We start from the raw sequence: 15,889 nt of genomic DNA on the forward strand, positions 1-15,889 counted from the left end.
ATACAGAGGCAGAGTGGCATAGTTGTGATAAAGACCATATGTCCCACAAAAATCTTCCTGGCCTTTTATAGGAAAAAAATGTGTCCGCGTCTAAGCTGGATGAATAGCATTTTGAACAGTGCTGAGAGCTGATAAAAAGGCCTGTTGTGTGACTATGGCGCAGCCTTCTCGGAGGTTTGGCACTAACGCTTTGCTCCTTGAAGAATAGGAGAGCCACTGACAGGGAGGAGATACTTAAAAAACAAGGGAAATGGTTTATTTTCAGCTAAGCCACTTAAGCATATAAGTTAGCTACCTTCTCCTCTCACTGTGCCTGGTGGGTTCACTTTTCATTTCTTCACACTGCGCACCAAGGCCCCCATCTGTGAGGCTCAGATCGGTCATAATTAGGTTGGCAGTGGTGTGGTTTGGGGTGGGGGTCTCAAAGGTGCGTTACGGGAGGCTTGCTGCACAAAGGACTCGCCTCCCAGCCCTTTTTGGTTGGAAGCGTTTTCTGTTCGGAGGTTCGTCAGTCCTAAGAGCTTGGCCTTAACAAGCTGCGTCCTGTCCGTAAAGCTGGGTAGTTTCCACTGTTGACCCATTCTGGGAAGGGAGAGAGAGAGAGAGACAAAACACCTGCTCGGCATGACTTAAAGCAAGTATAAGGAAGTGAGCGTGGAGTCTGGACGGGAGAGATATGACTCATCCAGGGAGACCGGCCAGCTGGCAAGACTTTTTCCTGAGCCAGAACCATAGCAGAATTGGAGCAGTGGCCGTCCCTGGCTCTTGGGGAGCCAGAGAGCCTCTCTATGATAGGTAGGTATTATTTTGGGTGCTTTGAGAAAGCAGAGGTTTACCAAAGCTTTGCCAAAAGCAGTTCCTTTCTACACCAGCCCCATTGGCACACCTCCCCCCCCCACACTCCCCCCCACACTCCCCCTCTCCCCCCACCATCTTGTTTCTGTGTGCCCTTCCTTTTTCGCCAGTCACTTGTTGTATTTCTTATAGGTGGTACGCCAGCAGGAGTGACTCCTATTATTTCTGTATGTTAATGAGCAAGTCATAGGCCCTTAGTATTCAGCAAATGGCTGCCGTTGGGCCTGCTCAGCTGGTGTTCTGATGGTTGTTGGAGACGATTGTTCCCCCAGTTAAAGGAGAAGGCCACCCTTAGTAAGAAGAACTTCAGCTCTCAGAATGATGACATGTGACCATCGTGGTTGCCCTTGCCTGTCTTCGTTCTGGGACACTCAGCCAGCTTTACAATGTGGTTTTGGTTTGGGGGCGCTCCAGGCGCAAACCGTGAGCGACCGAACCTTGTCTTTCCGTCTTGCAGATGTCCAGGCAGTGGCTTACGAGGAACCGAAACACTGGTGCTCTATTGTGTACTACGAGCTCAACAACCGCGTGGGCGAAGCGTTCCATGCCTCCTCCACCAGCGTGTTGGTGGACGGCTTCACCGATCCTTCTAACAATAAGAACCGCTTCTGCCTCGGGCTGCTCTCCAACGTGAACCGGAATTCCACTATTGAAAACACCAGGCGACATATTGGGAAAGGTGAGCCTTCCTCTTCTGCTCTTGCACGCATTGGTCTCTTGCAGAAGCGACTCGGTCATTCCTGTGGCAGAAGCCAGTGAATGCTCAGATGCTCAGATGCTCTTTGCGAAGTAGTTTTCCGACCCCTACTCTCTGGAGATTGTTCTAATGGATGGCCTTAGTGGTTTTCCAGCTCTTGTGATGTTGAGAGGAATTAGCTAAGACTGAGACTATTTGGGCACTATTCCACCTTGCATTTTCATTACAAAATAAAACAGATTTTAAAATCATTCTTACATTTATTATTAGACGGGTGTGCGTGTGTGTGTGTGTGTGTGCGCGCGCGTACATGTGAGTGAGTGTCTTGATCAAAGGACAGCTTCTGGGACTCAGTTCTTGCCTTCCACCATCTGAACACCAGAAATGGAGCTCAGGTCATCAGGCTTGGGGCGAACACCTTTACCCATGGAGCCATGTCGTCATCCTGCCCATCTTTCTTAATAGACTTAATTATTTATTAGCAGTAGATTAAAACAGTTCTGTCACATTTACGTGTATTTACTGACTGGTTAAGCAAATGGCTACATGTGTGGGTAGTGCTCAGAGCCCAGTGTTTTCCCTGTGGAGGAAGGACAGTGCAATCAAGCAGGGGTGTGGCCCTGCATGGAAGCATGAGTGTAAAATTGTAATTCAGTGGCACGGCATGTGTCCGTGTGCTCTTGTGCACGTGCCTGTGTGCCCGCCCATCCATAAGCCCTTGGAACATGCACAGAGCTTTTCCTGCCCTGTCTACTGGAAGGGCAAAGGAGCAAAAGTACAGCGTAGCAGTAAGCGCCCCAGGGTGAAGACCATGGCTGCTACTGTCCAGCCGCACTGAGGGCAAGCTCTCGTTGCCTGGAGGAGCTCATGCGACAACAGTGAAGGAATGCTTCTGAAAACGGAGGTGTCTCTGGGGTCCAACTCCCACCACACAGCTCTGTCCGACATAAGGACCAGAGTACGGTTGCGCTTTGGTGTCCATGGCGGGTTTGCTATGGGACCCTCGGGAGCTGAAATCCCTAGATGCTCAGTTCCCTCCGTAAAACAGCGTAGCGAATCACTTCACACAGCATGAGTCACACCTGCTGCAGAGCTCGTGTCGTGTGAACAGGTGTGCTGTGGAGTGAGTCACGAGAAGGCAAGGCCTGTGCATGTTAATGTTGGTGCTGTTGTTTTTTTTAAATCACTTTTGATCCGTGCGCAGTTGAAACTGCATCCCAGACTCACAGAGAATGAAGAGTAGCCGTAGTTAACTGCAGTAGTGGATCGTGAGATACTGCGGGGTGTGGTCCTCCTGAACACATCTCCTGTAACACCATCACTCGGGAGGCCTGAAGCAGAAAAGCAAGAGTCACAAAACAGGTTGGGCCACATAGTGAGATTCTGTCCAATAAGCGTGTTCTAATTGATACAGCCATACGAACCATTAATAGAGAAGTGAATTAATTGAGAAGTCCAATAGCTAAGTGGACAGTGAGGGACAGAATATAAAAGTCACCATTTTGCAGCCATTGTACTAAGGATCAAGCAAGAGTCATCGGCATAGGGCTGGCGAAGGGGTTTGCTGCCAAGCCTAACAACCTTAGTTCAATACCTGGGACCGCATGGTAAGAGAAAGCCAGCTCCTACTCATTGTGTGTGCGCTCTCTCTCTCTCTCTCTCTCTCTCTCTCTCTCTCTCTCTCTCTCTCTCTCTCACCCACACACACACACACACACACACACTAAAACAAGAAAATGAACGTAGTAAAGGAAAGAACCATCAGCGTATGCCACAGAGGAAGAGGGATTTTATGAGAACCGGGCATTTACATGCTTTAAAATGTTTCTCTACAAACTGTTTTAGTTGCAAGGCAGAATAAAAATAAATTATACAGTGGACAAACTTCCATAGCCAGTAAGTTGACTGATTCCTCCATCTTGACATCACCAGTGAGAGACAGGTATGTGCTGAGGAATCAGAAGCAGGCAAATGAATGAATGAATGACAAAAGAATGAATGAATGAATGACGAAAGAATGAATGAACGAGTGAAACATCTACAGCAATAGACCAGGTTAAAAAGATTATTTTAATAAGGGCCCAGGAGACATTTGAGAAAAGATTTTAAAATTTATTCTTAGAGGACACCCAACAGCTGTGAAGTGGGGCTCAGTCAACACATCCTTGGGGTCAAAGGAAGGGACGATAGAGTTGATGACCGAATAGGAGAAGGGGAAATGGTAGATGTCGGCTCATAGCACAGACAGAGGTTTCTTTCCTTCTGCCTGTGAGCCTCTGACTCTCCTGTGAGGAGTGTTGTGTTTTACTAAATTTGAAAGTGCCTGTGCCCCCAAAGTAGTAAAAAGCAACATTGTAGAATATCCTCTTTTAAGAGTCAGGAGGGGAGTAAGGATTCCAGGGTGCACTTCCTAACGTCGCTCCAGACGCCTGAATAGAGATGAGAAAGAAGCCAAGGGTCGCCATGAGTAGAAGCACAGACTCACATCTTGAACTGGAAGCAGGAAGCAGTGACGTCACGTAGACATCATCATAGACATCATGACTGATGATATTCTTAGGGTGGGGGCCTCAGAATGAATCTGGTAGGCCAGAGGCCCTCGGTTGTGTGTACTTTAAAGAGAGTTCTTACTTGTTTTTTTTTTTTAATTAATTTGTTCATATTACATCTTGATTGTTAGCCCTTCCCCTGTTTCCTCCCATTCTTCCCTCCCTCCCTCTTCCCCCCCTTCTCCCCTCCCCTATGTCTGTGATTGAGGGAGACCTCCTCCCCCTATATATGCTCTTAGAATATCAAGTCTCTTCTTGGTAACTTGCTATCCTTCCTCTGAGTGCCGCCAGGCCTCCCCATCCAGAGGGCGTGGTCAGAAAAGGGGCACCAGAGTTCATTTGAGAGTCAGATCTCACTCTCCACTCAACGGTGGAGAATATCTTATATCAAAACACTAGTCCAAGGGATCCGTCCCATGAAAAACTTTACTTACCAAGAAAGTGGGTCAGAGGAGAGGACATCCTATTGAGACTTTAGGCGAGAGTAGCATGGAAGAATGGGGAAATAGTAGGACCCACAGGGTCCTGGAAACCTACAAGAAGAACTTTATGACAGGCAGATCTGGGTCCTGGGGTCTTCCTCAAACTAAGGCACCAGCCAAGGAGAAATAGGCAGTAAACTTCGAACCCTTACCAAGACCTAGCCGAGAGTTCTTATTTGTTTGTACCTCCCACTGGACTGCTCGTGGGTGACTTCACGTCTGCCCGTGACATTCTGCTTAACCTACAAGCTTGGTTAGTTCTGTTGCTGTGATAAAACACCATGACACAAGGCAACTTCAGAACGACGGTTTGTTTAGGCTTAAAGGCTGCTGCAGAGGGGGGGGAAGCGTGGCAGCAGGAGGCATGGTGGCTGGAGCAGACACGGGGGCTCACATCTTGAACCGCAAGCACAGAACAGAGAGAGTGAGCCAAAAACGGCACAAGTCTTTAAATACGAAGCCCACCTCTAGTGCTGTTTCCTCCCACAGGGCTGTACTAAGAGAGCGAGAAAATGCACACATAGGCAACTGTTGTTCCTTAAGGGATGGCTTAATGCTGCGAAAACATTTCAGGAGGATGGTGGTCCCTCCTATGTTATTCTGCGACTTAACGCAAGTTAGTTTACAGTATGATGTTTTGTGGAAGCAACGTAATGTGATGCTGATATTACTTGGAAGGGTAAATAAGAATAGTTAAAAATGGACGAGTAAAGGAAAAATTCTTGGCCTTAAGGCCAGTAAAACTACAAGTAAAACAATCAGTGTGGAGACAAAACACGAAGTAAAGTTGGACTCTTACTGTACTGAGCTTGAGAAAGCTAAGTGATGGCCAGCAGGTTGGTGGCATCTGCCGAGGGTCCTGCAGTGCATACCAGGCGTGTGGGCGGGTCAATGTGTATCTGTAAAACGGCAAACAATTTAAAAGCTCGATGAAAATTTATTGCTCTGGAAAGTAATCTCTTTGCCTCAAGAAAAATCATAAGCAATTCAGCTAACGGATTTTAAAACTTCTCTTGGTTGAAACATCTATCTGTCCATCTGTCTGTCACCTATCTATCTACACATAATTAAAATGAGTAAGATTGAAAGACAAAGGAGTGACAAGAAAATAAAAATAAATTATTTATATCTGGCCCAGAATGTACAGCTCATAAACAAATAAAAAATAAAAATCCTACAACTCAGTGGGATCAGTAGGTGAGAAGTCAAGACAGTGAGTTCACAAGAGATGCCCAAATGGCCTCAAATCAGGAGAGCGCGCCCAGCCCTGTGTGCAAATTAAAACAATTATATGATTTTCCAGCTTTGGACTCTTTGCTCAGGATTTTTGCTCATGTGGGTCAGCTGAGCACAGCGCTCGCACAGCGCTGATGTGGGTGTAACCCACATCATGATTCCAGCCGTTTCACTTCCAGGAATCTCTTGCGGATATTAGGAAAAAAACAGGCTAGTGACATTTGTCATGACTGCAATAATAGAAAATTAGTGTCAACACTGGTGCGCTGAGAGAGACTGATGAGGTCCTTGTAGCAGGACAGTCCATTTTGTTTAGAGCTATAAAATATATTTAAGGGAAAAGATACACAGAAAACTAAAAGAAATTTCCCCCTGATAATAAAGATGATGACTTCTATTGTAGAAAATTAAGAAAGTGTATGAAAATAGAAAGATGTGCAAAGTGTTAATCCTTTGACAGAAAAAGGTTTGCTAATGGTGTGTGCATTGACAGGTTTTGCAGCGACTTTTGCATGACTTGAGGTAGAGCTAATACTGAAATCTTAGCCCTGTGTGTCCATAGAGAGGACAGGTGACGTTTCCCTGCTACGGTCACCTGCAGGGATGGGAGCCTGTTTGCTGGGTGCTTGTTACCCTCACAAGGCTTCCTCAGAGGGATTTCCTTCTTCCCGCCAAAGAGTTATTTTTACATGTTTTATGTACACAGGGACATGTGGCACTCAGAGGACAGTTTCGCAGAGTTGGTTCTTCCACCACCTTTACCTGGAGGTCACTGCCTCTGCCCTTCCCCTCCCCCTTGAAGGCCAGTGTTGCTCAGACTCTAAAAGTTATAAGATGTTTCCAGTTATTATTTTTAGTAGTTCTTTTGGTGAGCTCTTATTTCACACAGTCCTTTGTAGAGGGATGTTAATTCAGAACATGGCTGCTCTGGCAAGAGATCATATCCAAAGACCGTCTAGGTCTGTGTGATCCAGCTGGAATTCAAACATGCGTTTAATTGAGCAGACACAGGCAAGCAGATCTGAGTTCAAGGCCAGCCTGGTATAGAGCAAGTGTCAGGTAAAGAAAAGCTTAGATCCAGGCGTGGTGGTAGATGGCTTTAATCCCAAACAAAGGTAGAGTTAGTTTGTAGAAGGAAGTGCCCATGTTTGAAAGTGATGTCTAATTGAGGGGCAGAAAAGGTGATGAATCAGAGATTTGACAGAATAAGATACGCCCAACTCTCAGGAGAAGAGAGAGGAAACGGAAGCTGCTTAAGAGGCAGTTTTACAGAGAAAGGAGGCAGATTTTACTAGGATGGAAATAGGGAATTAGGTTGCAGACAGAAATCTCAGGTGAAGATGGAACGAGCCAGAGAATGAGAAGAAGCCAGAAGATTAGAGCAGATTGCTGAGTTAGTCTGAGGCCAAGCAGAGCAATTCCAGGCCGAGAGAGAAGCCAGATGGAATAAGTCAGCTGGGAGAGGAGTTTGAGCCAGAACAGCTGAGTTGAACCAGCCAGCCCAGAGCTCAGAAAGAACAAGTAAGGGTGAGCTTATTCAGCAGTGAGTCTCAGAGGCTGAAAGCATTCTAGGCCTAGCTTAGACTGTATGGAGGCTGGATGCTTCCAGGACTAGGCCTAGGTTAGCGGGCGGGGGCAGTAAGCCTCCCAGACAACAGTTGAGCCAAGAGAATAAAAGTTGCTTTTACCGTCCTTTTTTTTTTCTTTCTTTTTAGAAAGCTTTTGTTTTCAGCTAGACCTCGTGTCTCACAGCTCCCAGGACTACGTCTTCACCCCAGGCTGTGTGCCTCCATGTTTAGTAATCATCCCATCTCCCTCTCTCTGAAGTTTTCTGAGCAGTTTAGCCCTGGTGTGAACGCAGGAGACTTTAAACGCAGTGCACCCCAGTAAACACCAGCTTTTACTGCACTCTATTTTTAGAGTGCGAATATACTTTCAACTCTGGCCAAGTGGGACATTAAATACTTACCAAAATGAAAGTGCTATACTTCATTATGTTTGAGAGACTTTGTTATTTCCTAAACACACTGGTTGACACAAGGGTACCAGTTACCTAAGGGTTTTGCCAGAGTGCCTCTGCCCGGGCGCCTCTCGGCTTTGTAACTGACGGGCATGGTTTGTCCACCCGCAGGAGTTCACCTTTACTACGTTGGAGGAGAGGTGTATGCCGAGTGCCTCAGCGACAGCAGCATCTTTGTGCAGAGTCGGAACTGCAACTACCATCATGGGTTCCACCCCACTACCGTCTGCAAGATCCCCAGTGGGTGCAGCTTGAAAATCTTCAACAACCAAGAGTTTGCTCAGCTACTGGCGCAGTCTGTGAACCACGGGTTCGAGACAGTGTATGAACTCACCAAAATGTGCACTATTCGAATGAGCTTTGTGAAGGTGAGCCGCGCCCGCCCCTCCCCCCGTGCCCTCCCACAAGATGTAAATCTGTACCTTTCTGGTATATATTCCTATAAGCAGATAGATTTCCTTTCCTTTTCTTTTGTTCTTTTCTTTTTTGGTTTAAGACAGGTTTTCCCTGTATAGCCTTTTTCTTTGTTTTTTTCTTTTTCTTTTCTTTTTTTTTTGTTTTGTTTTGTTTGTTTCTTGAGACAGGTTTTCCCTGTCTTATAGCCTTTTTCTTTTCTTTTTTTTTTTTCTTTTTTCTTTTTCTTTTTTTCTTTTTGTTTTTCGAGACAGGGTTTCCCTGTGTAGCCTTGACTGTCCTGGACTCACTTTTGTACACCAGGCTGGCCTCAAACTCACAGCAATCTGCCTCCCAGGTGCTGAGATTAAAGGCGTGCGCCACCACTGCCCGGCTGGGATTTTTTTTTTTTTAGATGTCTAACAAGAGGGTCAGTGTGTCAGAGATTGTCGTTGGAACATAGCAGTGGAACATAGCTCTTCTCCCACCACGTGGGTCTGAGCGATAGAACTCAGCCCTCCAGGCCTGGTGGCAGGCGCCTCCCCCCCTCCCCCCCCCCCACTTAGCCATCCTGATGGCCCTGGTCAAGCTTTTGTCGTTTTGGAGAGAGAGGGGATAATGTAGCCCATGTGGCTGGGTAGGAGGCGGGGCTGGGTTTGGATCCTGGTCCATCAGCTGTGCGCGCTGCCACTGTCCCGTGGGAGAGTCTCTGGTGTGCTAGGCCAGTGCTCCACCCGCTGTGCTGTGTCCCGAGCCCCCATAGCTACTCTAACGCCATAGAAACGGGTGTGTATTTAACATGTAGCCTAAGCACATGATCATCCTATGAGATCAGCTGAAGAAGTGCACCTTTGTTCCTCTCGTTTTTGCTTTTAGTACTGTCAGGTTGCCCGTGCCTGTTGGTTGCAGTCAGTCAGGGCCTGTGAGGTGGCACAGTGAGAAAAGGGACCTTCTGCTAAGCCGAATCGCAGTCTGGGGCCCACATGGTAGAGAGACCCAACACCCTCAGGTTGTTCTTTGACCTCCACATGTACGTGTACACACACACACACACACACACACACACACACACACACACTCACACACACGGCTGTGAGGGCGATAAATAAATGCGACAAAATAAGTAAGTGAAAAACGTAACCACACTGAAAGTTATTTTCAGTTGGTCGCAGTTTTAAAGTATTTCTAGTAAATCTTGTGCTTTGTGTATAATTGAGAAGTTAGCAAAGGCCTTGCCCTCAGCTCTAAGAATGTTCTGTAAAGCAGAGAAAGGAGAAGGGCCAAGTCATTGCTTATAACAAATATCTCTGTCCCTTCTGACGCTAAGAATTGAAGTTTTAAGATGCCATTGAAATGTTTTTTTAAAAAACCACCTATCTGATGACGGCACAGTCTAGTAACTGGCTTGTTTCTGAGTCTCTGAGATAAATCTTTATTCCGCTTTACCTTGAGGAAGAGAGCTAATTACAGCTTGGATGAAGCAAGTCGTCTTTCATGTGCTGTCTTCAAAAGCGCCCTGACGTCTTGCTGGGCCAGTTTAGTGATGTCTTCATCACCGGGGTGATCCCAGAGCCGAGCTTTGTTCATCACCGTCCAAATCAGAGGTGCCCTTCCTCCTCCTTAGCTGAATGGGGCACCTCTTTAATAGGAAAGGAGGCTCCTTTTAGCCCCTTAAAGCCGTATATATTGAGTGGAAATATGAGCACAGAGCCTCTCCTTGTTCATTTTTCACAAGCGCCATTTGATTTTTGACTTAGCATCTTGGTTCAGACGGTTTTCAGAATGAGGCCAGCCATTTGCCAGACTGAGTTTTGTTTGGAGGAAAGAACAGCTCTTGAGGACCGGTGTCTTAACTGGGGCTGAGGCACAGCTGTTGTTCTCGGACCTCCTGCGCGGTCTGTAAAATGAGCCTGAATGGAACTCGGGCCTTGGTAATCATGCTCGCAGTCCCTTGATGGGGCTACAATGCTTGAATTCTTGCAGAAGTTTTGGCTCTCCGTGCTCTGATAATCTGTCTCCTTGGCATTTGTTTCCTATATATCATATAACTAACGAGTTACTTTTATATAACTAAAAATGCTGTTTACACTAATATTAGCTATTTAAAGATTCTCTTTTTTATTCTTAGCATAAGTGTGTGTATATGCGTAAATGCCGTGTGTGTGTGTGTGTGTGTGTGTGTGTGTGTGTGCGCGCGCGCGCGCGCGCGCCAATGGAGGCCAGAAGAGGGTGCCGTATCTCTTGTAGCTGGAGTTACAAACTGTTGTGAGCAGTTGTGGGGCCCTGGAACTAAACCCAGGTCCCCTGGAGCAGCAGCAAGGACTCTTAACTGCTGAGTCATCTCTTCAGCCAGAAGCTACAGAGGCAAAATGTATTGGCTTCTTTTCTTTCTCCAAATATGTCACCATTATTCCAGAAAGACAATGCGAAGATGGAAAACACACACAGAAGGTCCCTAGCGTCCCCTTGCACAGGCTTCCTGTGGCACACTCATAGTAGCACAGCGTCAGCAAATGGGATAAGCACTAGCATGGCAACTGTGCACGATAGGGCGGGTGTGGCTGGGAGGTTCGGACGGGCAAATCTTGTGTACTGCAAAGTTGGTGATGGGCTAAAGAGATGGCTCTTACGGAGGACCCGAATCCTGTTCTCAGGATTGCCTGTAACTCCATCTCCAAAAATCCGACACCTTTTGTCTTCCATGGGTACCTGCATACACATGCGCATAGGCCTGGAGTATAACAAGCTCCATATGGCAAGAAGCCGTATGTTAGTATCAAGAGCTTGCACACTTTCTGCAGCTCTGCTCCCTGCTGTGAGGGATGCTCACTTGGCTCCTCCTCTTCTTCCTCTCCCTCTTCCTCCTCCTCCTCCTCCTCAAATCATAGAGAAATGATGAGGGGCAACCTCACGTTGTCTTTGAGGGGCTTGATTTTGGTGTTAATATTTAAAAAAACATGCTTTATGAGTGCTAAAAACCTAAATCCTCCCTATCTGGAAAAAAACCAAATCAGCCTGGCCCAGAAAGTACATGTGGAGCTTTTGCCTCAGACTGGTGACTGTCCTGGATGTTGCAGGTCAGATGGCAGCCACCCCCCCCCCTGCCCCCATCTTCAAAGAACTCACTGTCTAAAGAGACAGGCCTGCGTGGTCACTGTAGCTGTTGAGTGGGCGTGCACGCCCGTACACGGTGTTCACGTGTCCCAACTTTGTCCTAGAAGTTCTCATATTCAGACGTATTTCTTAAAAGTCGCTGGAGAAGGTACATAGCGGAGAGCCCTTATCCTTCTTATTCATAACACCACCATTTTTTTTCACCTTAAGACAGGGTCTCATTGTATAACCAAGGTTAGCCTCAGACCCAGGTAGCCCACGCTGACTCTGAACCCATTCATGATCCTCCTGCCGTAGCCTTTCACCAGGCTCATTCTGACGCCATCTAGCAAAGCACCAGATGAATGACGGAGCCTGTCCTTCAAGGTGATGACCACGTGTCAGGAAAAACTCGGGGGGGGGGGGGGGAGGGTGGTGACTTTCCTCCTCAGATTTCACTTGAGACGGAAATATCAAAAAACCTGTGGTGTCAACAGGTAGAAGAAGTTTATCTGCCAGCGTGGCGAAGAAACAGAAAGTCAGTCTGTCTGGCGTCACCTTCACCGTATTTACTGAGGGTAAAGGGAGGATTAATGACAGCTTTAACAGGGCTGGAGATGTCACTCAGTGGTGGGGCGTGTCACTGGTGTGTAAGAGGCCTTGGCTTCCATCCCCGGTGCCACAACAAGGGGCAGAGGGAACCAGGCATGGTGGCCCACACTTGTAACCCCTGCACATGGGAGGTTCAGGCCAGATGATTGCCCCAAGTTTGCAGCCCACTGGGACTGGGGAGTAGGTTTCAGGCCAGCTGGGTTACGGAGTAAAACCCTGTCTGAAAAAAATAAAATAAACAGGGGCAAGGAGCTGGTTTAGTCAGGGGATCTCTTGCCGTGCAGTCATGAAGACCTGAGTTTATCTTGCCGACACCCATTTCTAAAAGAAAAGAATGACGAGCAGGCTGGTAAGATGTAACGCTAGTGACCCAAAGAGCTAGGTCCCTGGGAGGCATGTTGTTTCGTTGTATGACACTGTTCCTGGGGACACTCACCCCACATAGGGAACCAGTGACAAACCAAAGTATGGACATCACCGAAGTCCAGCTTGGTGAGCCAGTGAGTTTTCCTGGGGTTGCTTAGAGGAACAGAAGTGACTCAGAGACAGCCCGTGTCACCAGAAGCCCACCCCTAGCATGGGTGACAGCTCACAAAGGCTGGGCACTGGAGCTCCCTGCACAGTACGCAGGCGGCTCAACAGGCTGGAGAGGCTCTTCCCAGAAGCTCGGTTGGCCTGAGCGCTTCCGGGCAGTGTGGCTTGCCTATCTTCCTGGCAGCCCAGCTGGTGTGGGTGTCTCAGCAGCCCTTACTGCTCACATCAGCTTGGGGGGAGGGGGCTGTGAATCTGGCAAGTTTCATTAGGATTTCCTAAAGCTTTTTGTGTTGTGTGCTTCCTGGGTTTTAAGGAGTTTGCCTAGAGGGTGGAACGTTTTGCCTCCCCTGGAACGCTTGGCAATTAAGGCGCTTTCCTCTTAGATAGAAGGTTTTATCTTCAAAGAAATTGCTACACATGTAAAGGTGGGAAGAGAAAAGTGTGATTGAGTTCACAGAGCTGTTCTCTGACCTCCATGTGCACACTGGTGTGTGTGCACATACACATATGTGCAAATGTTAAAAAAAAAAAAAAGCTGGGCGCGGGGCTGTACCCCCGGTAATCCCAGCACAAGAAACAGCGATGAGAACCCGTAGGCTTGGTGGCTGGGCAGTCTAGCCTAATTGGCAAAAGCCCCAGGCACAGCAAGAGACATTTTCTCAGAAAATACAGTGGCGTGTGACTCAGTGAGACAGCCAGTGTTGACCCTCCTCTGGCCTCTCCGGGCACGAACACACACACACACACACACACACACACACACACACAGGGCCAAAGGATTACTCAGTTAAGAATGTGTAGTATTCTTGCAGAGGTCCTGGGTTCAATTCCCAGAGGCCAGTTTAGGTGGTTTACCACAGCCCGTACGTAACTCCGGGCATCTGACACCTGCTAGACCCCACAGCACTGCATTCATAGACAAATCCACACTCAAACACATACGTATATGCATGATTTTTAAAATAAAATCTTTAAAAAAAAAAAAAAGCCAGGAGCTGGAGAGGTGGCTCAGTGGTTAAGAGCACTAATTGCTCTTCCAGATGGACCCTGGTTCAATTCCCAGCACCCACATGGCAGCTCACAACTGTAACTCCAAGATCTGACACCTTCACACAGACGTACATGCAGGCAAAACACCAGTGCACATAAAATAAATGAGCTAATAAAAAAAATAAAGCCAGGTTTGATGATGCACGCCTTTAATCCCAGGACTCTGGAATCAGAGGCAGATGGATATGAATTTGAGGTCAGTCTGGTCTACATAGGGAGTTCCAGGCCAGTCAGGGTTACATAGTAAGAACTTGTTTTAAAAATGCGTAAGTAAATCAAATTTTAACACAACAATAATGTAACAGGAAATAAATATTTAAAATATCTTCATTCAGACAACTGTTCAATGTATTTTAAAGTTTTAATTATTAAAGACAATGTATTTATTTATTTGAAACAAAGTCTCACTCTGTACCTCTGACTGGCCTAAAATCACAGATATTTGCCTATCTGGCTCCCAAATGCTGGGATTAAAGATGTATGCCACCACGGCCAGCAAAATGGGTAATCTGGGGTCCTTGGATGCACTTTCAGGGGTCACTGTCCATCTCCCCAAATTACCATTAAATCATGCATGCATTCGTGGTACATAGCCATAGGTCCAAACAGAATTGTATGAATTTACGATCCCTGAGATAAAGCTTTGAGTTAAATGACTCCTGGTGTGTTTTCTTTTTCCTAGGGTTGGGGAGCCGAATACCACAGGCAGGATGTTACTAGCACCCCCTGCTGGATTGAGATACATCTGCACGGCCCTCTCCAGTGGCTGGATAAAGTTCTAACCCAGATGGGTTCTCCCCACAACCCTATTTCATCAGTGTCTTAAGGGGCCTCGGGCTTCTGTCTCTTGCAAACTCTTGAGCCTTGCATGTACTTGAAGGATGGATAAGTCAGACAGGATGAAGAGCCGACGAAAGAGCCTTGATAATACTTGACCTCTGTGACCAACTGTTGGATTGAGGAATGGACAAACCTCGGTGTGGCGTGCTGATGACACCAGGAAGCCGTTCAGTTTACATTGTGACGTTCTGTTGTAAAATCAACTAAAACGCTGACTTCTAGCGGGACTTTTGTGTATAGTTGAAAAAGATGTGGCCAAGCCAGGGACAATTATCTATTAGGGGGAAAAATCCTAAGCAATCCTTTTGCGTGTGGGCAGAGAGGACTGGCGTTGTGGTCTTTCTGAGGTGCGCTTGTCATCAGGTGCAGCGCCCACGGTGACTCATCTTCTCGTGGGTTCTCATAATATTTTAAAACTATTTGTTTAGAAATGAATGGGTTTTCTGTTTGTTTTTAAAGTAAAGGTTAATCTTTATGACACACATAGTACTCTTTCTAAGACTGTATGCTGGCTGTATTGCTGTCAGAATGACGTCAGGCGTATGCTCTTTGCTAAATATGTATATACAGAATATTTGGAGGTTATGAATAGCCTAATGGCTAGTGGATCTAGAACGGTTCTGGGGGGGGTGGGGCTGGGGGGAAATGAAATGACAACCGCAATTGTAGACTATCCCGTAAAGTTCAGTTTGTTGCCTTAAAACGAACAAGCTGGTGTCTGAATTTGCTGTGTTTCAGTTTTCTTAGAGTTTTATCTGACTTTTCTTTCTTTTCTTCTGTCTCATCTGCTCCACGTCGCAGTTAAGCAGCTGGTTAATTCCTGTAACTGTGAGAGCAAATGGGTAATTCTTTCTATTTGCAAATCAACTGGCTTTGTATTTCAATACCCAGTGTATGAAAAGTTTGAGTTTAATGAGCAGTTTTTTTTTTTACGGAGTTTACAATTCAGACATAGGCTTTAATTTCCAAATAAGTTGTTTGCCAAACCTAGTAACTCTGTTCATTTTTAAAGACGATCTCTATTGGAATCTATTTCTAATGTTTTTTTTATTTTGTTTTGTTTTTTTGTACTGTGTGCTCTTTTTTTTCTGTTAATTTTTTTCTATTCTCCTTTGCTCTCATACATTGAGTACTTTTATTCCAACACTAGCAAAGTTTTCTCTACAGGAAACTTTTAAATAAACCTGTCATTATTGCTTACTTTGATTAAAAATGTGTCGCTGTCTTTCTTTGCATGTTAAAATTTATAGCGCCCTTTGAGTACTCTGCCAGATGCAAGATGTGGAACCTGAGTCGCTAAGAGAGCAGAGTGGCTGGAATCAGAAGAGAAAGGATACATAAAACTGGGGAAAAAAAAGAGAAAAACCAGTAAAATGTGTAAACTTAAAAATAATTTGTGGAGGAAGGGACATGTGCCCCGGGGCACCTGTACAGGTCAGAGGGTGTCTGTGGAGTCGGCCTTTCCTCCCGTGATGTGGGTTTCGGGGGTCAAACTGAGGTCATCTGGACTGTGGGTAAACACCATTAC

At 46.4% G+C, this 15,889-nt stretch overlaps 1 protein-coding gene across 3 annotated transcripts in view; it reads left to right on the forward strand.

Annotated features, from left to right (window-relative positions):
* The window catches only part of SMAD1 (SMAD family member 1), a 67,595-nt gene extending 52,007 nt beyond the window's left edge, over positions 1-15,588 (forward strand). For all 3 annotated transcript variants that reach the window (XM_084757527.1, XM_084757526.1, XM_084757528.1), the window contains 3 exons: positions 1,313-1,534; positions 7,951-8,207; positions 14,204-15,588. In XM_084757527.1, the coding sequence (XP_084613653.1) occupies positions 1,313-1,534; positions 7,951-8,207; positions 14,204-14,347 (623 nt within the window). In that variant the 3' untranslated portion in view covers positions 14,348-15,588. The remainder of the gene's footprint in view (positions 1-1,312; positions 1,535-7,950; positions 8,208-14,203) is intronic.
* Positions 15,589-15,889: the final 301 nt, after the last annotated feature.

Source organism: Acomys minous (assembly GCF_964271855.1).
Source record: "Acomys minous genome assembly, chromosome: 14".
Lineage (NCBI taxonomy): Eukaryota > Metazoa > Chordata > Mammalia > Rodentia > Muridae > Acomys > Acomys minous.